General features: G+C 57.2%; 1 protein-coding gene across 2 annotated transcripts in view; it reads left to right on the top strand.

Moving 5' to 3' along the window:
• CACNA1B (calcium voltage-gated channel subunit alpha1 B) overlaps nucleotides 1-17,894 on the top strand; it is a 207,706-nt gene extending 189,812 nt beyond the window's left edge. Inside the window, exons 38-47 of one of the 2 annotated variants that reach the window (XM_068979402.1) lie at nucleotides 3,175-3,271; nucleotides 5,980-6,088; nucleotides 10,374-10,481; nucleotides 10,929-11,041; nucleotides 11,884-12,011; nucleotides 14,762-14,897; nucleotides 15,046-15,162; nucleotides 16,320-16,527; nucleotides 16,762-17,012; nucleotides 17,358-17,894. In XM_068979402.1, the coding sequence (XP_068835503.1) occupies nucleotides 3,175-3,271; nucleotides 5,980-6,088; nucleotides 10,374-10,481; nucleotides 10,929-11,041; nucleotides 11,884-12,011; nucleotides 14,762-14,897; nucleotides 15,046-15,162; nucleotides 16,320-16,527; nucleotides 16,762-17,012; nucleotides 17,358-17,894 (1,804 nt within the window). The remainder of the gene's footprint in view (nucleotides 1-3,174; nucleotides 3,272-5,979; nucleotides 6,089-10,373; nucleotides 10,482-10,928; nucleotides 11,042-11,883; nucleotides 12,012-14,761; nucleotides 14,898-15,045; nucleotides 15,163-16,319; nucleotides 16,528-16,761; nucleotides 17,013-17,357) is intronic. The other variant, XM_068979411.1, reaches the window with a different exon arrangement.
• The last annotated feature ends 5,146 nt before the right edge of the window (nucleotides 17,895-23,040 follow it).

Below are 23,040 nucleotides of genomic sequence, written 5' to 3'. Positions count from 1 at the left end.
TTCCCAGGCACCATCTGCCGCCTCCTTATTCTTGGGGAGCCTGAAACAAAAGCGAACTTTATGAAAATCTCTCAAGCTTTTGTGTGTCTGTGTATGTACTATGTGTGTGTGCACAAGCGTGTGCATGTGTGTTCTCTGTGCACAGATCTGTGAACAGAGTGTGTGTGAGCGTGTTTATGTGCAGGCAGGCACACACCTGTGTGTACGTGTTTTTGTATGCATGTGAGGGCAGCGCATCTTCACGCGTGTGTGTGCGCATGTGTGTGTGAATGCAAGGCATGGGCGTGTACGTCCCATGTTCCCTGCTCTTCCGTAACGTGTGCATGGGCATGTACGTGCGTGCATGTGTGCACACACGTGCTGTGGGAAGGTGAGGAGGACGTGGCGTTGCTGCCTTCTGGTGCCGCCTCCCCCGCCTTCCCTGGTGCTGTTGCCTCCGCACTTCGTGGGGAAGTGCAGAGACCCTGACGGAGAGTCAGGACCACCCCCCGAGTGATGAGTCTGCCCATCCTCACACTAGTCCGTCTGTCCAGTAGGCATCCTGAGCCTGGGCCTTGCGCTGGGGCCTGCACCCTCAGCTCTGCTCAGCCCAGCCGGCCGTGGGCAGAGGAGCTGCAGTGCGAGGCCAGGGCCTCTCTGAGCCAGGAGAGGCTGGTGAGTCAGAGGAGGTGGCAGCTGAGCTGAACTGAAGGGGCAGGATCGATGGAGCTGTGAAGGAGGGGTGGAGGCAGAGGGCAGGGGGAGCTGACTGTCTGGCTGGAGGGGAGGACACACTGTCAAGCTGCTAGGAGGATGGCTGCGAGGGGCCGAGAAAGGCCCTGACACTGGGGTCGAACAGCCGCCTTTGGCTTTGTTTCATGGACAGCAGGAACAGTTTTGAGTCAGAGTGATGGTATCAGGCCTGCACTTTTCCTCTGGTGGCATCTGAGGGGTTTGACAGCAGAAGAGAAGAGAGGAATGGGGTCTTGGGAACTGGGGCTTTGCCGGGCTTCCAGCTTCTTCGTGGGCGTCCTTTGGGTCCGTGAGGTTAGCAGGCACTTGGCTGAGGCCAGAGTGGGGCTTTCCCTTCATTCCCTCTTTCCCAGAAGTAAACGCAACACAATTTGGAGCTAGTTTGATGGGGCCATGGTGCAGGACAGGGAAGCAATGGCATTGGTCGGGGTGCCCACCTTGGGACAAGGGGGTCCTTAGCTGGACCTGCAGTTTCCAGGGGAGGACACGGTAAGTTCAGGGAGGTGGGCATAGTCAGGAGAGCCAGGTGTGGAGAGAAGCTTCGCCAAGGGGGCCCTGGCGTCTCAGGCGCTGAGGGGTGAGGGAAGGGGCCGTCAGAGAGCCGATGAAGGAGGCCCAGGTGTAGCCGAACCGACAGCTGTGCTGCGTGAAGTGGACACTGTGGCCTGACACTGTCTGCGTGGAGTGTCTCCTGCCTGCTGGGGGCTCTGGAGATTGTCGGGTTGCCGTGTCTCCTGGTACTCCCTCTGCCCACCCCTGGGCCCCCAGCTGGGTGCGCCTCCCCTGGCTGCACCTCCAGGCAGGGCAAGGCTGGGCGGGTGGGATGGGCTCCTCGTGCCTCCATTGCCGTAACCTGTGGCGTTTCCTTCCCCGTCGCCGGGTGCATCGTAAGGGTAATGCGCCACCCGTTGGCTTAGGGACGAGCTGCCCTCGTGTGTTGGCCTACAAGGTTCTCTGCTTCAGAGCCCCCATCCGACATGCTCTTCCCTGCCCGCGGTGCAGACACAGCACACGCTCCCTGCCTGGTGTGGAAGTGACGACACCTCTTGCTCCTCCTGCCCTGTCCTGCCCACACTCCAAGCCCCTGGACGGTTTGGTTTCCCCGACCCCTCCAGCTGGCTGGGGGCAGGCAGCTCCGTGAAGCCGCACACAGAGCTTTCTGCTGGGCCCTGAGGACGAGGACCAGCCGCTGGTGGGAGTAGGGGGCCAGGTCCCGCCCGTGCCGAGGAAGCGGCCGTCTCGCCCACATTTGCCTCTGCACTCTTGAGGGTGGGCTGATGGCCACACGGGCCAGAGGCCAAGGGCCCCAGAGAGGGGCGTATGGGCACAAGTAGACCAGGAACAGTGGCCCCAGCAACCCAGGGTTTCAGATTCCTGCAGAGGAGAGGGCAGAGGCGCTGGGGACCCAAAGACGGGTCCTCGTGCTTCACCTCTGGACTGATCCGCTCGGCTGAGCCCAGGAGTCTTGGGAGGAGGACCAGACCCAGGACCATCTGGGGTGGGTCCACTGGCCTGGAGAAGGCTGTTGCCCCTCTCTCTTGGGCGGCCTGAACCTGACCATATCTCTAGGAACCCAAGCAGGTCCCATGAGCAGCTGTCCCAGGGGTGGAGGTGAGGCTTCCAGCCTGGTGGCCAGTCTGCCTAAGGAGGTCACAGTCATCAACCCTAAAGACCTACTTTGGTCTAGAGTCTTATTCCATATGTTGGTCCCAGCCCTTCCTGGTGTGCTGTCAGGAGGCTGCAAGAGGGGCGCCAAGCCACATCCCACCCCAGCGACCCCAACGCCACAGTTTCCTGCTCAGCTCTGATGCAGCAGCAGCCCTGCTCTGGACAGGGCTTGGGTGTCTCTGGGCTTGTAACAGGGCTTGCCCCCACGGCCCTTGTCTCTGGAGCCATGGGGCCCCCTGCAGAACAGTGTGGCTCCCACACTAGTTTTCTGGCCTGCATATAGGCTTTTCTCCAATGTTTAAGCCTCTCGGCTCACTTGGAAGCAAATTAGGCATGAAGGGAAGCTGGCGTTCCTGCCGTGGTTCCCCAGCCAGCCTCTTTGCTCACTGCACAGCCGTCTTCCGGCTGGCGTGGCGAAACAGCTCTTTTCCCACTTGGCATTGCCCATGGCTTCTGAAAGTGCAAAGTCGGAGTTGACAGCCCACAGCCTCCCTGATGCAGCCTCTGCCATCTCTCCATGTTCTCTAGCTCAGATGCCCCCTGCTCACTCCCTGCGTGGGGCCAGAGTGTGGAGGTGAGGCTGGGGGCCTGGGAGGGGATTGAGCCTCCCCCACAGAAAGCCCTCGTTTTGCTCGTGCTGACTCCCAGTGTTTACTCCGACACTGGTTAACCGGCTCTTTTCTTGTCTGCTTCCTCCCCCACCCTCCCGTGGACCCTCCCGTGGACCCTCCCGTGGACCCCACTCTGCCTCGGTCCTATGGGCCGGGTCTCCAGTGGGCGCATCAGTTACCATGACATGTTCGAGATGCTGAAACACATGTCCCCGCCCCTGGGGCTGGGGAAGAAATGCCCTGCTCGTGTTGCGTACAAGGTAGACCCCACCCCTGCACCCCACAGGCTGTCTGTGCTGGGCTCCCATCTCTTCCGGGGCTTGTCTGTCTGTTTGCTGCTCTGCCATCTCTCCGTTCCTTTCTTTTCTCTGTCCCAACCTTCTCTGCTTCCTTCCCAAACAGAGGGAAACAGACACTGTGAAGTGTCTCTCCACTGGCCCCTTGTCCCATAGGGCTGCCCCCTCTGAGAGCTCCCCAGGAGGCTCAGGAAGATGGAGCCAGAGCCCAACAGCTGCCTTTTCTCATTCCCTTCTCTTCCTCAGAAAGGAGGGGACAAACTAGCTTTTTTGACAGAGGCTGTTTTTGTTCTGAGCTCAGGACCACACTCGGCTCCTCTGTCCCCCAAGCCTCTGACGTGGGCAAAGTTGTCCAGCCCGCAGTGTCTGGCCTTGCAAGGCCTCTGCAGGGTGCACCTGTGGAGCCCACGCCCAGCTCCACGTGCACTGAACTTCGTGGGCTATGGAGGGGGTGTTGTCTAGAGCTTCATGAGTCCATGGAGCCTTGAGAAGGAAGGGTGCTGGAGAGAGGCACCCTGCCCTCATTCCTGGGCCTCCAGAGGGTCCTGTGGGGTGAGAACAAACTCTGGGGCCTGGGTGGTCCCATGTCCCTCCCCCTCTGTTGCCGAGGGCCCAGTGGTCTGAGCTGCAAAGAGGGAGTAAACTGAGGACACTACCAGACCTCCCCCTGGGAACGTGAGCAGGCCACGTGGCCCCATTCCCAAGTCTGTTCCTACGTGTCCCTGCATCCCCAGTCACCCTCCTTGGTGAGTAAGCACTTCCCGTCCCCCTAGCACTCCCCGCCTGAGAGCCCTCCAGCAGCCCCAGTGGCTACATGACTCAGCCAGTACCGATCTGGAGCCTAGCTGCCACCTCCTTGTCTCTGAGCAGGCTTCCCACAGAGCTTTCGTCTGTCTGGCTCTGTCCACGCTATCTGTTTCTGTGCTCTGATTCTGGGCCTGCATCTGTCCCCTGGCTCAGCACAGCCTCTGGGAGCTAAGTGGCTGCTCTGGGCCATACGTGATGCCTCTGGTGTCCTCCTTGGTCCTCCCCTGCCTGGCATGCATGTCGAGGCCCTGCACGCAAGGCTGTAACACTGGCCCCAAGAAGGAGAGCTCTGTCCACACCGGCAACTGTGGCCAGGGCAGGCGGGGAAGGCCGTGATGGGCTAGCCTTTGGAGTTCCTTCTTAGATGTGCTGGCCCACTCCAAGGTTCTGGGTGTGAAGAGACCAGGGGAGGCCTTGAGTTTAGTGAGAGTAGGTGGTCTTGGTGAGTTGGGAAGGGCCCAGGAGATGCACGGAGTGCCATGGCCAGAGGGTCTAGGCCCAGGCAGAGATGCCCGTCTGTTTGCCCTGGTCTTGCCACTCTGCTGCTCCCAAACTCCTGGCCCTTCGGGGCCTGGGCAGGCAGATGGCGGGCTCTGGTAAAGGTGCCCTGGACAGAGCTCTCCTCTCCGGGAAAACACCTGCTTGTTCCGCCTTCATGGTGGCCCCTCACTCCCTGGCTCCCTCTCCCACTGCCGTCGGTGCTGGCCTGCGGGAGCGCCGCGCTCTGGGAGCCGTGTGTGCCACACAGGCGATGAGGGAGGCCCCGGGACCGTGACTGGAGGTGCCACGTGGGGCTTTGCCAGCATTAGGGGCCAGGCTGAAGACTGGATTGGTTCCAGAATGCTGGGGGTAGAGTGGCCCTACCCAGAGAAGGGGCAGAGAGGCTGCCCTATCCCAGGGTTTAGGCTTGGCAGAGGACAGCCTACCCCATGGAGTGGCCCTGTACCCCCACCTCTAGCTCCCATCTTGGTAAGGAATAAAGAGGCTGCTGGGAGAGGACAGGGGGCCACAGTGCCCCCAAGGGCTCCACTTGGCCAGCAAGGCGGCCACCCCATGATCAGGACATTCTAGACACATCTGAGACCATTTTGCTCCTGGAGATCATGTAAGTTCTTAGAGCCTCAGGCTCTGGACAGCTGCTGGTTATTACCAGAGGAATTTGGTATAGACACACTCCTATTTGCAGCTGTTCTGTCCTGGAAAATGGAAGAGAGGGAAGGGGCTGTTCACCTAGTGGTGAAACAGGAGAAGCTTGCGCAGGCCCCAGTCTGGCTGAGCGCTTGTGTCCCTGTGGGATGGCCCCGGGCCCCTGTGCAGCTGGCTGAGCCCGAGGCCCTTGCAGTCACATCTGTCGGGTCCTTTCCCCGTAAGGAGCTGGTCTCTAAGAATTTCCTTGTTGCCTTGGGCTGGTGCCATTGAGCATCCTTCCTTAGACCCTAGCTAGGTGGTGAGACACAGAGGCCATCCTGGGGCTTGTGTCTCCTCACTGGGAGCTGACCTCCGAGCTTGCGGTCCTGGCTGCCCCACCACTTGCCTGATGCTCCTAGCTGTGAGCTGTCCCAAGGGTCCTGCCCCCCAGGGCCCTCTTCAGCCTAGGCCACACACTTGTTCTATCATGGGCAGTGGGCTGGGATCCCTCTGGCAGAGACATGCCTGTTCTTTCAGAGGAATCCAGGCTTCTGGCCTGGCCCCATTGGACAGTATTTACCTGGACTGCTGTCTTTCTGTAGCCAAGGGAATCCTCAGCTCAGATGAGGGTCGGGGTCCAGGGATAGTGTGAATGCTGGCAAAACTCCTATCCACCTAACGTCTCCTGGTCCTGGGAACCCTGGGGGGCCCGGCCTGATTTGCCCCCTTGTCCCCAGCGCCTGGTTCGTATGAACATGCCCATCTCCAATGACGACATGACCGTCCACTTCACCTCCACGCTGATGGCCCTCATCCGGACTGCACTGGAGATCAAGCTGGCTCCAGGTGAGAGAGGCAGCCTGGAGGGGGGGGCCCAAGGCAGGGCCATGTGACTGCGCCGCCGCCCCCGCCAAAAGCCACCCCAGGCAGCTGTCCAGGGCGGGGAAAGGGGCCTGTCTGGGCGGCTCCTTGTCAGACACTGACCTTGTCTCCTGAAACCGTCCTGCACGTTAGCGCTGCAGCGACCCCGTTTTCGTGTAAGGAAGCTGAGGTGGAGTGAAAGTGAATGACCCCAGATGACCACAGCCATGCGGCACTGGAGCCTGCGTTACATGAGCCGGTGCCCCTTCCCCATCGAGAGCCTAGTGCCCCTCAGGACCGCGAAGCCCCCACCAGACCAGGGAGGAAACGGACCTCCCGCTTGTCCTCCTCTCCCGCCCTCTCACATGGTGCCTGCTTCCCCTTCACAGAGAAAATGAAGGGCCCTCCCCTGCGGCGCTTCCTCCCTGCATCCATGCCCTTGAGCTTGGCCCTCTCTTGTGTAAAGGGACGAGCTGAGGCCAGTCTCCCCTCTTTGCGTATTCTGTACTGTTTTCATCATCAGCCCTAGGATGTCATGCCCAAAATTCTATATTCTATTTCTTGCCCTATCAACTGTCTCTTCTGGGTTATTTTTATCAGTGTATAAATGTGCTGTTATTGTTCCTGTTTTTTGGAAGCTCCCCTCTTCCCCTGCCCCCATCAGCTTCTCCGTTTCCCTCCTTCCCTTCCTGGCAACAGGAGAAGCGGGTCTGCATCGCCGTTGACTTCTCTTCTAGTCTGCAGCCCAGCTTCCGCGACGCGAAGCTTCTCTGGCACTGCTCTTGTCAAGTTCTGCAGGAACCTCCCCTTGCCTCGTGGGGCTGTCCACAGCCTGTCCGCAGTAGTCCCTCCCTTTTGTGTAAACCCCCTTGTGCCTTTTCTTTCTGTTTTTTTTTTTTTCCCAATCTCTGAAGGTCACTGTGTGCTTCAGACACACATTCTCACCTTTTCCCATGGCTTCACGTGTTGTGAATTCCAGTTCTGTATTTTCAGTCCAGGCCTGCTGCTAAACCCCAGGCTTATATAGCCCACGCGTCATCCACCAACTCTGCTTGGAGGCGCAGTAAGCATCTAGAATCCACGTGCTGACCCTTGAGCTCCAGATACTCCCAAGATCCTGCTCTGTCTGCATCGGTGGGACACTCTTAGAGCTACTCAGGCCAACACTTTGTGCAACGCTTTTATCTCCTGCTTTTTTCTTATCCTATTTCTGACCCATATTTCTGAACCCTTGCAACATCTTCTGACTCCACCTTCAGAACACACCCAGAACGTGAGCAATGTCTGCTCTCTCTTCCTGCCGCCTCTTGGTCCACATCCCTCTCTGTCGGGTCTGGGCCGGGGCTGTTGCAGGAGCCCTCCCACTGGTCTGCTTCTGCCTCTTTCAGTCTCCCTCCCACACGGCAGCCAGAATGGTCATGCTGGAACTCAAGCCAGTAACATTAACAAGCCTCTCGCTAGCCGGACCGCAAAACAACAAGCCTCTCGCTAGCCGGACCGCAAAACAACAAGCCTCTCGCTAGCCGGACCGCAATAATAGCAGACAGACATGACGGATGCACGGAAGGGAAGCGGGAGCGCTGCTCCACATCCTCCTAACACTGAATGGCCAACAAGGAGGCTTTATGGACAAGCCTATGTGCATCACTTCAGTAACTTCAATGAAATGGAAAAATTCCTTGACACAAACTATGAGGCTCTTTCAAAAATAGATAACCTGAAAAAAGGAACTAGATAATCTGAGTAATACTATATATATTAAATAAGTTAAATTCATAGGTAAAGATCTTCTTAGAAAATCATGGGTCCAGTTGGCTCCACTGATGAAGTCAACCAAGCATTTAAGGAGGAAATAATTCTATACAAACTCCTCTAGACAATAGAAAAAGAGAAGGTAGTTTCCAGTTTATTTTATGAGGCCAGCGTTACTCTGATACCAAAACTAGGCAAAGACATTACAAGCAAAAATGATAGACACTCCTCATGAAGACCACAAAATTTTCAGTGAGTGTTAGCAAACTGAATATGATGACTAGTATTTATCCCAGGAATGAAAAATGCAAATTTGAGCTCAATCAATACAACTTAATATATCAAAGAAGAAAAACTATATGATTATCTCAGTAGATGCAGGAAAAGCTTTGACAGAACTCAGCATCCACTTATGATACACAAATTCTATTGTAAACCAGAAATTAAAGCAAACTTCTACAGTCTGACCAAGGGTTTCTATGACAAACCCACAGCTATGACATGCTTAATAAAGAAGCCTGGCTCCTCCCCCCTGAGATGAGTAACAAGACAAGGGTGTCTGCTGCCACCGTTTCTGTGAAATATCCTACTTGAGGTTCTAGCCAATGTGACAAGCCAAGAGAAAGAGACAAGAGGTGTGCCAGCTGGTAAGGATGAAAGAAAAACGCCTCTATTCGTGACTGACACGATTATGTAGAAAGTCTCAGAGAACAGAATAAAAAGTTAACAAAACAGAAGCATCTACATGCCCAGGCACCTGAAGCATTGCTGGAACCGCTGAACCCTGGGAAGAGACAGGGGGCACGTCATTAGGCCTTCAGTAGGCCTTCAGGGTGGTCACAGCCTCGCTCACACCTTGATTCTCTGGCCTCCAGAACTGAGATGGTGTGTTTCTGTTGTTTAAAGCTGTAAAAAGAAATTACTAAAACTGAAACATGAGTTTAGCAAGGGCAATCTATAAAAAAACAAGTCTATTTCTATAGGCTAGCTATTGAAGTTGAAAACTGTTTCACCAACATCATTGAACATTTCTATATTGCTGGCTAACCCTAAAAACACATATGCTGGCATGTATGCTGCGCGTTTAATAAGTAAGCCGTGTCCATGCCTTGGCAGACTCAGTATTGTCAGTTCTTCTGTTGGTCAGCCATCCCAATGACAATGTAGAGTCAACGTCGTCCCAGTCAAAGTCCCAGCAGGCTTTTTGAGATGAGATTTATAAACTGACCCTAAAGTATATGTAGAAAGCAAACAAACTTGAATGACAAAAACAATTTTGAAAAAAAAAAATGACAGTATTAAGTACTGCGGAGAATGCGGAAAACTGAGATTCCTGTGTTCCTGGTGTGGACACAGTGGTGTAGCCGCTTTGGAAAAGTTTCATAGTTCTTCATCATGGGGCCCAGCCACCCCATGCCTAAGGGGGATGACATGAAAACACACACACACAAACCTCTGTGCTGCTGTCTGCAGCTTTGTTCATAATCACCCCAAACTGAAAACAACTCAGGTGTCAACCAGGCGGTGGCAGATAAGCAAACTGGTGTTTCTTTGTGATGAGACGGTTCTCACTCAGCAGCTGAGGAAGAGGTCGCTGGCGTGTTGGCATGGGTGGGTCTCAGACACATCGTGCAGGGTGGAAGGTCAGATTCGACAGCCAGCGTATTATGTGATGCCATCTGTATGATGTTCCGAGAAGTTGAAATAATAGAGAAAACACGTTGGTGATGCCAGGGCCCTGGATGGGGTTGAAGGGGTGGAACCCAAAGGGTGCGGAGGGAGTTGGGCAGGAGTGCCATGCTCCTGCCTGAACTGCGGTGAATCCACGGTTGGGTGCACGTCACAGTGGAGGAGCTAACAAGGAGGATGTTCTTATAGACGGTCGTATCTTAGTAACCGTGATGCTTGAAGACAGTGAGATCAGAGCGCACCGTCCCTCTCCGCTTCCTCTCCCAGCAGCCCCGCCTGCACGTCTGCTCCTGCAGCCGCGGCCTTGCCCTGCTGGCTCCCTGGCCGCCTCTGTCTCCAGGGTCCTGTGAACACGTTCCTGACTGTCCACACTGCAGCCCTCCTGACAGCTCCCATCCCTCCCTCCTGGTTTCTCCTGTGTCCAACTCACTGGATTTTCAACTTATTGCTACTGTAGGTTAAAATCGTGTGATTCCTCAGGGCAGTTTCTTTTGTTTTTGTTCCGTCATCTAGAACAGCACCTGTCATTTGGTAGGTGCTCAGTGAATGTGATGGAGTGATGAATGAATGGCTGGGACACTGAGGCGTCCCTTCCCCTCCCCACTCCTGCCCATCACTCCTGCTTGCCCACGCGCCCTCGCTCAGCACCACACTTCTTTAGACACATTTTGACTGGGAGCTGTCTGACCAGCCCTCACGGCAGTGCTTCTTACCCAGCAACTTTGCCCCAGGATCAGGTCTCTCCCTACCCACCTCTGCCTGTTCCCCTGCGGGGCTAAGGGATGGCTCCTAACAGCCCTCCCCCCTCCCCACCCTTGTCCTGCCCCAGCTGGCACGAAGCAGCATCAGTGCGACGCAGAGCTGAGGAAGGAGATTTCCTCTGTGTGGGCCAATCTGCCCCAGAAGACCCTGGACCTACTGGTGCCACCCCATAAACGTAAGTAGGGTGAGGAACTCACCCTGCCCGCCCCTTTCATGTCCCACTCAGAGGCAGAGCCGAGAGTCCTAGGTCAGGGCAACTGTTGAGTCACCTTGGGGAGGAGGGCTCAACCTCCTTGATAGCCCAAAACTCTGGTCTCCACGGTGGGTGCACAGGGGCTGTGGGAGGAGATACCAAGGCCATATTCCATTGAGAAGAGTCACCCACACTCTTCGTGTGGTGACTTCCCTGCAGAAAATCCAGGGAAATGGAAAGGAGACCCCTACAGTTGGAGCAGCCAGGATGGCACCTGGGGTTAGACTGAGCTGCGCTTTGCTGGGTGGAGCATGGCAGGGCCTGGGGAGGGTCGGTGTAGCTCCCGTCCTTGGGGCCAGGAGTCTTTACCCAGCCTCCCCGCGTGTCCCCTTTCTCTGTATTCCCTCCCTTGCCTGTCGTGCTCTCCAGCCGACGAGATGACGGTGGGGAAGGTGTATGCAGCTCTGATGATATTCGACTTCTACAAGCAGAACAAAACCACCAGAGACCAGATGCACCAAGCTCCTGGAGGCCTGGCCCAGGTACCAGTTTCCAGGAGTCCCAAAAGTAACCCTGAGACTCCGGCACCTTCTGTTGTTTGGCAGCAGAGGGGACCCGGCCCCTTCTTGGAGAAAGTGCAGCGGTAAGAGGAAGATGAGAGGTTCTTGTGGCTGCCTCACCAGCCCCCAAAGTCAGGAGCCCCACCCAGTCTGCGCTCCTGTTGATTGGTTGCCTGCTGCTGTGAGGGAGCTCCTCGTGTGGAGAGCTAGTCATGTCCAGGGCAGAGATGCGGGCTGAAAACGGAGGCCGCAGGCAGTGCTGCTGCTTTGAAGAGTACTTGAGGTCCTCTGGGAGGGGCACACAGGCAGGGTCCCCGACAGCCCCGTGTCATGAGGGTCCCACTCGCCTCTGAGTGGGGTGGTTTGGGGTCTGTCTTCCAGAGGTCATCCTCCAAAGATGACGACTTCATCACAGCCCAGACCTTGAGCGAGCGTGTGTAGACTCTCATCTCTAAAGTTGTCTGGTGTCCAGAGCTTACAGGACATCCGTCCCTGGCATGTGAGGTGGCTGGTGCCCACACCCCAGCCCCGAAATATCCGAATTCCCAACCTTCAACTCTAGTGGTCTCTGCCAGGCAGTCCAAGTTGATGATGATGTCCAGTCCCCGAACTGTGTAGGAAGGGAAGCTGAGGCCCGAAGGCATGAAAGGACTCTCCTGAAGTCACTTACAGGCCCAGTTGGGAAGGGGTTCCTGATGGGCACCGGGCAGGCCCAAGGATCCCCTTCCCGTGCTGGGGGGTCCAGGCAGGTGGCTGAACATGGTGGCGCCCTTGTCCACTGTGCCTGCCAGGCCTCAGAGACCCCTCCCCATGTCCTTCTGCAGATGGGCCCCGTGTCCCTGTTCCACCCCCTGAAGGCCACGCTGGAGCAGACTCAGCCGGCTGTGCTCCGAGGAGCCCGTGTTTTCCTTCGGCAGAAGAGCTCGGCCTCCCTCAGCAACGGTGGGGCAGTGTGAGTGCCACCGGCAGGCGCAGGGCGGGGACGGGAGGAGGGCAGGGCTCCCCGGGGTCCACCCGCTCTCTCCCCTGCTGCTCCGGCGTCCATCCGGGGTGCGCGGGGCTCCTTGCGGCAGCGCTCCAGGACAGGGAGCCCTCGGGTCTTATCGCCACCCACCCGCACCCACTGCCACCAGGTGGCTTTACTGTGGGTCCAGCTGGTCCAGGCGGCCACCAGAGCTGGTTCTATGGTTGGTCTGAAGCTCACTCCTATAGCAACAGGCAGGTGCTCTTCCGGCCCCGGGGGCGCCTGGGTGAGACAGCCGGGTGTCCCAGCTGTGCCTCCCGCTGTGTGCTCCTGTTTCTCTGTCAGGTGGAGGCTCCCCTCTGCTTCCTCACTGGCCTTTGTTGCCTGCAGACCATTAAGAAGCTTTTGTTTCCACTTCAGCTTCTCACCACTGTTTGGTAATGGCCATTTAGCGTTTCCCTCTTTCTTTAAGAGACTTTCCCCCTCAGATCCCCACTTTGGTTCTACACGTGCACATGTAATTGTCTGGCTGTGCGAGGTCTCGGGTACCCCACGTCGAGTTGTGGTGAAGAGTCCTGCCAGTGCAGGGGACATGGGTTGCATCCCCGGGTTGGGAAGACCCTCAAGTCCATAGGGTTGCAAAGAGTCAGACACAGCTGAGCAGCAGAGCACGACTCACGCTGCGTCTTAGCTGCGGCATGCAGATTCTTCACGGTGCCACGGGGGACCTCGCTCCCCAGCCAGGGATCGAACTTAGGCCCTCTGCATCAGGACTTCAGAGTCTTAGCCACTTGACCACCAAGGGTGTTCCTCCATTCGATGTCTGCATTTTATAGCCAAATTGGTAAGATCCTGCCATGTCATGTAGCTCTTGGTACTGAGCCTCAGTAGTTCTTGGTAATGACTGCAAAACCAAGTGACATAGAGTAGCAATCACCATGGGACTCTGGCCGAGGGGCAGCAGGTGGTGCCAGGCTGAACTGCACTAGAGGGCAAGGCTCTCTCAGCTGCCCTCCAGGCCAGGGGCCCTACATCTGCTAATATCCCGTTGGCCAAAGCATCTCATTTGTTGAGCCCAAACAAGATGTGCTCTGCCTCACTGGCAGGGGCCGAGAGTGGGCCTCACACCTGTCTGCTGTCCTGGAGAGCAGCAAGGTCAGCAGCAGGCACGGCGAGGGCTCCCAGCTTCTTCTCCTGTGTATGTTTTGGACACTTGTTCTGAAGCCGAGTTTGGGCTCACGGGCTGGTAGCCATGTGGCTTTTGCTGAGGGACAAACTGCCGTGCTCAGGGAGCCCACCTGGCCACCTGGCAGTGCGGCAGGCCTGGCCCTGGGTCGGGCGGCTGGGTCCTGGGCGCATCTGCACTGCGAGGCCAGAGAGCAGCCCGAGGGCAAGTGCAGGCCGCGGGCGCTCAGGCCTCCCCCTGTGCCCTGCTGGCCGTGGCAAGTCACATGCCAGGCCCAAGCTGGGGGCATGGGGGGCAGGCGGTGGTAGTGCAAGGCCCAGCCCAGAGGTGGGCACGCCGTAGGACACCGGGAGAACCTGAGCACAAGTGGGAACACTCCCAGAGGAAAACCACGCTCCGGAAGAGTGCCCGTGGGCCCCGGGGACAGTGGCCTTTCTCCATATTGGTTAAGATCCCGTCTGCGCACTTAAACGGTGGATCCTGAGTGTGCATGTGTGTGTCAGAGGGGATGGGATGGGGCAGTGTGTTTGTAGATTGATCTGAGCTGAGCTTTCGGTTCAGGAGAATGAGTGTCACCTTCCCCGTGGTTATAATGTCTGCACAAATCAGTTACCATTGCTTATTGTTGCATGCGAGAGAGGGGCCAGGCAGTGGGGGCATTTATTGAGCCCTCTGACGGGTGGTATCAGTGCCTGCCTGGACTCAGCATGGTGTGGCCTCAGGGGTGACTAGGCCTTGGGGCCAGCGTCTGTCCTGCTGGCTGTGCTTCCCCTCGGGGTCAGCCTCTCCCGAGGCTGCAGCAGCCCCAGACGCACCGCACAGGGAAGGTGCTTGCAACCTGGGAAGAGGAAGGGTGTTCTCAGAAACCCCAGCGATGGTGGGTCAGGTCATTCGTGTGGCCAGCTGAGGTGATCAGGCTTCACCTCCAAGCTCAGAGTGTGATTGTTACCACTCAGCCTGGGTGACGGAGAATGTATGTGATGCTTCATTGGACGCGAGAGCAAGCAGAAACCCAGGCAAATGCTGGGCCGTGTGGGAGACACACTGGCACACTGAGAGGGTGAGGGCAGGCAGGCAGCCTGCGTGTGCTGGGAGGGCCTCCAGAGGCGGTCTCGCCAAAGGTGACGTCAGGGTGGAAAAGCTCAGATCGGGGCGTAGGGGCGGCCCTGGCTGTCAGGGCTGGTGAGCTGCAGCACAGGCTGGGTGCCTCCGCGTGTGTGCGTGTGGCCTTGTCCTTGTTGCGGACGATCTCCGCTTCCAGCACACAGGTGAGCCCTGTGTCGGCCAGCTGCCCCATGTCAGGGTCTCCTCTCTGCCCGTCCACTCTGAGCCGTGGAGGGGTCCGCTGGGCCTGTACCTCCTGGTGAGGCTATTGCTGTGCCTCCACTTGGGAGCGGCCGCGCGCAAGGGGTCTCATCCCTCTGGGCTCCTTTAGCCCAGAACAGGGTCAAGGTGGAGGTTCCTGGCAGGGTGGAGCCTGGTTCTGGGTGGGAGCCAGGTTCTATGGCCCGTGGGCTTCCAGGCCAACAGGATGATCCCCTGTCCTCCACAGACAAACCCAAGAGGGCGGCATCAAGGAGTCTGTCTCCTGGGGCACTCAGAGGACCCAGGAGGTACCCTGCGAGGTTAGGACACCCCTGGAGCGTGGCCACTCCACAGAGATCCCGGTGGCGCAGACAGGAAAACCGGTGAGAGCTCTCAGGGCTGGGGGCCGAGGTGGGGGTTGGGTGAGAGTGGGTGAGGGCGGGTGAGAGCAGCGTGCGGGCTGAGGCTGGGAGGTGGGGGAAGTGAGAGTGGGATGGGGTGGGTGTGACTGGGGGGCTGCTGTACCCCCAGGCTGTGGACGTCCAGATGCAGAGCATGGCCCTGAGAGGCCCTGACGGGGAGCCCCACCCCGGGCTGGAGAGCCAGGGCCGAGCGGCCTCCATGCCCCGCCTGGCAGCAGAGACTCAGGTGGGTGGTCTGGGAGGGTTGGGGCTGTGGGAGGGGGTTGGAGGTGAGGAGACCTGGCATGGAGGAGCTTGCATCCCACGGGCGGGCTTTGCTGGGGTGAAGCTTCCCAAATGCACTGTGTCCAGGACACCCTCAGCTCCGCTGGAAACCCTCTGGAGGTGTTGTCAGGCCATTTAGAGTCCTCACTGCCCACTGTGCTCAGCGCCTGTCTGGGCACCAAGGCCTGCAGCCCACAGGTGGCCCCGTGGCCCTGACCTAGCCTTTCCCCCTCTCTGGGACACACCTCTCCCCCACCGCGCCCTGCCCCTCCCCCAGAAATCAATGCCTCCTGCAGCCACCCTTTCCCCTTTCAGGGGGTGGCCCTGTTCTTTCTCTGGGACACTGGACAGCCTGGAAGGGAAGCCCCTGGGTTGAGGCTGTGCACTGTGGGCTGAGTCCCTAGGCAGAGCACGCCTCTTCCAGCCCCTCCCGGCCCATCTCTGCCCACTGCTCAGTGCCCTCCTGGCCTGGCCACCTCCCCTTGGTGCCACGTTGGCGCCTCTTCTCCCTCCATGGCGCTTGACCTTGACGGTGGCTGCGGGTGAGTACGTTTCCACGGGTCTTGGTTTCAGCCCTGGAGGAGCAGCTTCACAGTCCTGGAGGGACAGAGGGCTGGCAGAGTGGTCGGCCGCGGCTGCCAAGGCAGCCGTGGGTCCCATCTGGGGCCCTTCCAGCCAGGCCAGCAGCCCCTCTTCCCAGCACCTTCCCTGTCCCGTAGGGACTTTGAGGCCCAGAGGCCACCTGGGCCTCACCTGGCCTGGGAAAGACAGACACATGAATGGCAACGTGTGCAAAGGGTGCTTTTGAAGAAAGGGTGGATCTCAGGTGGGAAAGAGTATTCCAGGGAGAGGGAAAGGCCTCACGGTCCCTGAACCCCAGACCCCCCGTGGTCCTCCCCAGGCCAGGCCCTCCTAGGCACCATCCTTCCCCCATTCCCACCCTCCTGGGGGCTCAGCCTGCCCTGTCTGGGGAGATACCCCTGCTTCAGGGATGGAGCCCCAGGCCCATTCCTCCCAATGGGATGTGTCCTGTGGTCCACCAGCCCCCACGGCATGGCTGCTGCCTGGAGGCTGGACCCCACTCTCAGGCTGTGAGCCCACCCATGTCCCCGCCCACAGCCACCCCCAGATGCCAGCCCCATGAAGCGCTCCATCTCCACACTGGCACCCCAGAGGCCCCACGTGGCTCATCTGTGCAACGCAGCCCTGGACCGTGCTCCGGCCAGCCAGGCCGCCCCCCACCACCACCACCGCTGCCATCGCCGCAGGGACCGGAAGCAGAAGTCCCTGGAGAAGGGGCCCAGCCTGTCAGCAGACCCAGATGGCGGTGCGTGCGAGGGGGCTCTCGAGGTGTGGTGGCTCCAGCTGGGGTCCAAGAATCCCTGTGAGATCTTCTTCCCTTCTGTAACTCATGACCCCACGGGCAACCCTGAGTGTGGAGACAGGACCACCTCCCACCTTTCCCTGGGAACCCTGCTGGCCCTGAGGAACCAGGCCTGGGTAAGGTCTGTGTTCCCCCCCACCCCAGCCACTCGGCTGACTTCCATTCTCCCCTGGCCAGCACCCTACAGCAGCGCGGGGCCGGGCCCCCCGCCGCCCCCAGGGGATGGCGCAGCAGGCTGCCGGCGGGAGCGCAGGCAGGAGCGGGGCCGGTCCCAGGAGCGAAGGCAGCCTTCCTCCTCCTCTTCTGAGAAACAGCGCTTCTACTCCTGTGACCGCTTTGGGGGCCGTGAGCCGCCACAGCCCAAGCCCTCTCTCAGCAGCCATCCCACGTCGCCCGCTGCAGGGCAGGAGCCAGGACCCCCGAGACAGGTACGCGGGCCCCGGGAGTCCCCCCGTGCTCCCACCCGCACCCCATTCCCTCAGGCCCCAGGAGGGAGCTCTCTCCTGTCCTGGTTCCCAGGCCAGAGCCTGCTCCTGGCTTCCTGGCTTGTCCATCCTGCCTGGCGGGGCCTTGGCCCTCCTGCTCCCTGGTGCCTTCTTTCTCCCCTGCCCGCCTGAGATGGGCTGGGCTGTGCTCTCCTGCTCCCTGGCCCTGTGCGTGCCCAGCCCCTGCTGGCACTGCCCTCCCACCCTCCTGGGGCTGCCCGCGTGCATCTCACCCACCTGCGCTCCCAGCTCTTTGATTCGGGTTTGCTCTGTCCCGTTTTCTTGCAGGGTAGTGGCTCCGTGAACGGGAGCCCCCTGCTGTCAACATCTGGTGCTAGCACCCCTGGCCGCGGCGGGCGGAGGCAGCTCCCCCAGACCCCGCTGACCCCCCGTCCCAGCATCACCTATAAAACGGCTAACTCCTCGCCTGTCCACTTTGCCGGGGCTCAGACCAGCCTCCCTGCCTTTTCCCCCGGCCGGCTTAGCCGTGGCCTTTCGGAACACAACGCCCTGCTCCAGAGAGACCCCCTCAGCCAGCCCCTGGCCCCCAGCTCCCGGATTGGCTCCGACCCTTACCTGGGGCAGCGTCTGGACCGCGAGGCTGTAGCCCGCACCCAGCCTGAGGACACGCTCACCTTCGAGGAGGCCGTGGCCACCAACTCAGGCCGCTCCTCCCGGACTTCCTACGTGTCCTCCCTGACCTCGCAGTCCCACCCCCTCCGCCGGGTGCCCAACGGCTACCACTGCACTCTGGGGCTCAGCTCGGGCGGGGGCGGCCGGGGGCGGCACAGCTACCACCACCCTGACCAAGACCACTGGTGCTAGCCGCACCGCCCGGCGGGCGCGTCCAGGTGATGAGTTTTATCATCCGTGCTGGGCCCCGGGGGCGCTCGGGGCACCGAGGTGGGCAGCAGCCCTGGGAGGAGGGCCCGCCCCGTCTCTCCTCCTCCAGTGGGACGAGCGGTCAGTAGAGGGCGGTTGCTCCCTCTCCACCCCTCCCACGCTGCCTCCCTGGGTCTCGGCACAGACCCCGCCCAGGACGTGGCTGTGTGTGCTGAGGGGGACCCGGTGAAGAAGCCAGCATCCAGGGTGTGTGCTGGGGCCATTCCGTAGGAAGTCTGAGTCTCACAGGGATCATCTTTTATCCAGATGGGTGGGACAGAGGAGCAGGTGAGACCTCAGGACAGTCAGTGGTAAACGGGGCAGGGCTCGTCAGCACCCTCACACCAACAGTCCAGGCGCCCTTCGTGCCTGAAACGGCAACAAGCACTGGAAACGCGCGCAGACACGGCCCTCTCCCGACAGCCAGCCCTCACAGGGACCAAACCTGGACAACATGCTCGGTGTTGGTTTCGGTGTTTAGTCACAACACCCTTCACTCTTCTGTCGACTCTATGTACTCAGTCAAAAAATAAACAACCAGAAGAATGGGGAAGGGAACAGTAACACAGCAGTAAAACATCCAGCCTGTAGGAGGAGCTCAGCCTTTCAGGGTGTGTGTTCCTGGCTTGCTCGCGGAGATGCTCTGTGTCCGGTACGAGCGGCCAACAGGACCACCCAGCTCCCGCTGCTCTCGACCAAGTGCCTGGCCTCCGAGCCCCTCACACAGGCTCCCAGGGGCCCATCACCGCAAGCGGGCTTTGTGGAGACTGTTCCAAGCAGCAGCTGAGTAGAAGGCGGACGCGCTGGAGACCATGCAGTAAACCCCCAGTAGGGTGGTCGTAGCTGGGATGAAGTGGCTGTTGCCCCTTTTCCTCAAACCAGTAGAGAGGCTGCAGGGCGTGTGGAGAGATGCCCGTGTGGGCGATCAGTCCGGTCTCCACTCGATTCTCAGGGATGCAGGGTGCAATCTCTGTAGCTGTGCAAGTTTCTTTCCACAGAAGGCTCACTGGGGAGAGGCTGGTGCAGAGGGGGAGATGGCACGTGGGGGCAGAAGTGCCCAGGTCTGAGCAGATGAGGGCAGATGGGAACCACGCTGAACCGTGGCTGGAGATTGGGTGCAAGAGCAGCTCGGCTGTGGCTGCTGTGCTGGGCGTCTGAGCCCCCACTGGCTCTGGCATGAGACACGGGAAAGCAGGCAGCATAAGAAGTCCAGCTTCAGGGCCACGTTCAAAACAGAGGGACCGCAGTGGGGATGTGGCCCCTAACGCACGGGGAGACCCTCTGCTCCGTGAACCAAGGGAGCATCGCGATGAGCCGATTCTGGCGTGTGCTCCGCGTTTCGAAGTGTGAGAGGATCTCTGCTGGGTCGTTTGAGTGTTGCCGTTGGCTTTCACCCCGTGATTCTCCTGAAGAAACTTGGTGTGTGATGTGTGTGTGCGCGTCTGTGTGTCCCAGTGAGTGGATGCCGTTAACCCATAGGGCTATGCAACAAAAGACACACGTTTAACAGAGATAAAACACACAAGACCGCCACCTGTTCTAGGGTTTCAGCATGATTGTGACCAAACCATTTTTTAGAATTTCCTTACTCGAAGGCACAACACTCTGAAACTTTAAGATAACAGAGTATTTTACTCCACTGGAATACAGCGAAAGCCAGAATCGCCGACTGTGCATGTGGTCGCTGGCTCCGGTTGCAAAGCAGAAGGATGTGCATCTTGGTACTGATGCTTCGTCTCTGGTCCCCCCAGCCCATGTTATTTTGAATGTATTCATTCTGTGCTGAACCATAGCTGCTTCCCCAGGCCATACTGGGCAGAGAATCCACTTTGCTAGTCCCACACAGCTTTGCTGGTCTGTCTGGACCCTTCCAGACCCTGGAAGTGGTGAAATTACAGCGAGTGCGGGGGAGACTGTGTCTTGTTTTCGCAACTCTGTGTTTTGTTTCTGTGCTGTCTCTTCTCAACTATCACATTTCCCTCAAAGTCTCATAGCGAGTTGCCAAATTTGAAATGCATCCACCAGTTGTCTGCACCTGGAACCAGTCAAGCAGTGGCTGTAGTTTGAACAAGTTATGTGTGCACGTAAAATATATACATATATACATATATTCCAGTATGTGCATGAAATGTATATCTTCGTACTTTTTGATACAATGTATTCATTTGTTAATTTTTAATTATATTTGATATAAATCAAAGGTTTGTTGCAAAACTTTATATTTAAGAACAGTGTTAAAAAAAAAAGAGAATTCCCGACCATGCAACACAGCTGGGACTCACTTTTAAAAAAACTCTGTGACCGACTAGTTTGCTGCCTGAGGAATATTTATCAGCCACACTTTGGATTCTGCTGTTGTTTCTACAATGACATTTTGTATGAAGCAAAGTCCTTGGATTAAAATAAAACTTAGCAAAAAATGAAAAACAAAACCCCACCATGCTGCTGGATGATGTATGCAGGGGCTGTGGAGGCTGACACATGAGCTGTCCCTGTGGGCATGTGGCTGAGTGTGCAGCGAGCAGAGCTCAGAAGAGGCTGAAACCTCTTCAACTTGCTCTGGGCCTGGTTAAGATGCAAGGGTTAGCTCAGCTTCGGGGTGGGGATCAAGGTAGGCCTGTGGCTGGGAGAGCCAGGGTTAGGCCTTAGAGGGGATGTGGTTATCTTTTAGGGTTAGGAATATAGTGGTGTGTAGGTTCAGGTTGGGGATGAGCAGGCATTGGCTGAGGTTTGGGGTTAGGGTTAGCTACATTAGTGGCTAGAGGTCAGAGTGACAGTGTTAGATTTGAGTTAGGTTTGAGAGAGTTAGGGTTAAGAGTTAGGGTTTAGGATTAAGTATAGGCAAAGGGTTTGTCCATATGACCACTAACGATATAGGGTTATGTGGGTGTAAAAATTAAGATTTGGTTCAGTTTAGAGTTCATTTAGAAAAGACATACATGAGCAGTGTTAGGTTCACAGAAAAATAAACGTTAAGGTTCTGATTATGCTGGGAAAAGGGATCGGAGCAGGGTTCAGATTTTCAGGCTGTTCTGATACGGGCCTGTGTTTAGAGTCAAGGGCGGTGTAGGACAATGGTCAGGTCCGAGGTTAGGGTTAGGGATAGCGTAAGGTTCAGAGATTCAGGCTCAGTGCTCAAGGTTAGAAGGTAGGGTCAGGATCAGGGTTTGGAGGTCAGGGACAGAATTAGAGGGAACAGTAAGAGGATGAGGTTTTGGGGAGCCGGAGTGGAAGGATGCATGTTAGAGGTCAGGGGTTAGGTTAGATGGTCTGAGTCAGGGTCAGGGTTGGGGTTCTAGGGGTTCAGTCCAGTATCTCGGGGTTAGGGGTTAAGGAGTTGTTAGGGTTAGGGTTAGGGTTAGGGTTAGGGTTAGGGTTTTAGGGTTAGGGTTAGGGTTAGGGTTAGGGTTAGGGTTAGGGTTAGGGTTAGGGTTAGGGTTAGGGTTAGGGTTAGGGTTAGGGTTAGGGTTAGGGTTAGGGTTAGGGTTAGGGTTAGGGTTAGGGTTAGGGTTAGGGTTAGGGTTAGGGTTAGGGTTAGGGTTAGGGTTAGGGTTAGGGTTAGGGTTAGGGTTAGGGTTAGGGTTAGGGTTAGGGTTAGGGTTAGGGTTAGGGTTAGGGTTAGGGTTAGGGTTAGGGTTAGGGTTAGGGTTAGGGTTAGGGTTAGGGTTAGGGTTAGGGTTAGGGTTAGGGTTAGGGTTAGGGTTAGGGTTAGGGTTAGGGTTAGGGTTAGGGTTAGGGTTAGGGTTAGGGTTAGGGTTAGGGTTAGGGTTAGGGTTAGGGTTAGGGTTAGGGTTAGGGTTAGGGTTAGGGTTAGGGTTAGGGTTAGGGTTAGGGTTAGGGTTAGGGTTAGGGTTAGGGTTAGGGTTAGGGTTAGGGTTAGGGTTAGGGTTAGGGTTAGGGTTAGGGTTAGGGTTAGGGTTAGGGTTAGGGTTAGGGTTAGGGTTAGGGTTAGGGTTAGGGTTAGGGTTAGGGTTAGGGTTAGGGTTAGGGTTAGGGTTAGGGTTAGGGTTAGGGTTAGGGTTAGGGTTAGGGTTAGGGTTAGGGTTAGGGTTAGGGTTAGGGTTAGGGTTAGGGTTAGGGTTAGGGTTAGGGTTAGGGTTAGGGTTAGGGTTAGGGTTAGGGTTAGGGTTAGGTTAGGGTTAGGGTTAGGGTTAGGGTTAGGGTTAGGGTTAGGGTTAGGGTTAGGGTTAGGGTTAGGGTTAGGGTTAGGGTTAGGGTTAGGGTTAGGGTTAGGGTTAGGGTTAGGGTTAGGGTTAGGGTTAGGTTAGGGTTAGGGTTAGGGTTAGGGTTAGGGTTAGGGTTAGGGTTAGGGTTAGGGTTAGGGTTAGGGTTAGGGTTAGGGTTAGGGTTAGGGTTAGGGTTAGGGTTAGGGTTAGGTTAGGGTTAGGGTTAGGGTTAGGGTTAGGGTTAGGGTTAGGGTTAGGGTTAGGGTTAGGGTTAGGGTTAGGGTTAGGGTTAGGGTTAGGGTTAGGGTTAGGGTTAGGGTTAGGGTTAGGGTTAGGGTTAGGGTTAGGGTTAGGGTTAGGGTTAGGGTTAGGGTTAGGGTTAGGGTTAGGGTTAGGGTTAGGGTTAGGGTTAGGGTTAGGGTTAGGGTTAGGGTTAGGGTTAGGGTTAGGGTTAGGGTTAGGGTTAGGGTTAGGGTTAGGGTTAGGGTTAGGGTTAGGGTTAGGGTTAGGGTTAGGGTTAGGGTTAGGGTTAGGGTTAGGGTTAGGGTTAGGGTTAGGGTTAGGGTTAGGGTTAGGGTTAGGGTTAGGGTTAGGGTTAGGGTTAGGGTTAGGGTTAGGGTTAGGGTTAGGGTTAGGGTTAGGGTTAGGGTTAGGGTTAGGGTTAGGGTTAGGGTTAGGTTAGGGTTAGGGTTAGGGTTAGGGTTAGGGTTAGGGTTAGGGTTAGGGTTAGGTTAGGGTTAGGGTTAGGGTTAGGGTTAGGGTTAGGGTTAGGGTTAGGGTTAGGGTTAGGGTTAGGGTTAGGGTTAGGGTTAGGGTTAGGGTTAGGGTTAGGGTTAGGGTTAGGGTTAGGGTTAGGGTTAGGGTTAGGGTTAGGGTTAGGGTTAGGGTTAGGTTAGGGTTAGGGTTAGGGTTAGGGTTAGGGT

This window comes from Capricornis sumatraensis, chromosome 1, assembly GCF_032405125.1.
Source record: "Capricornis sumatraensis isolate serow.1 chromosome 1, serow.2, whole genome shotgun sequence".
NCBI classification, from domain to species: Eukaryota; Metazoa; Chordata; class Mammalia; order Artiodactyla; family Bovidae; genus Capricornis; species Capricornis sumatraensis.
Note: the sequence above shows the minus strand (reverse complement) of the source record. Positions and strands in the feature narration are given on the sequence as shown.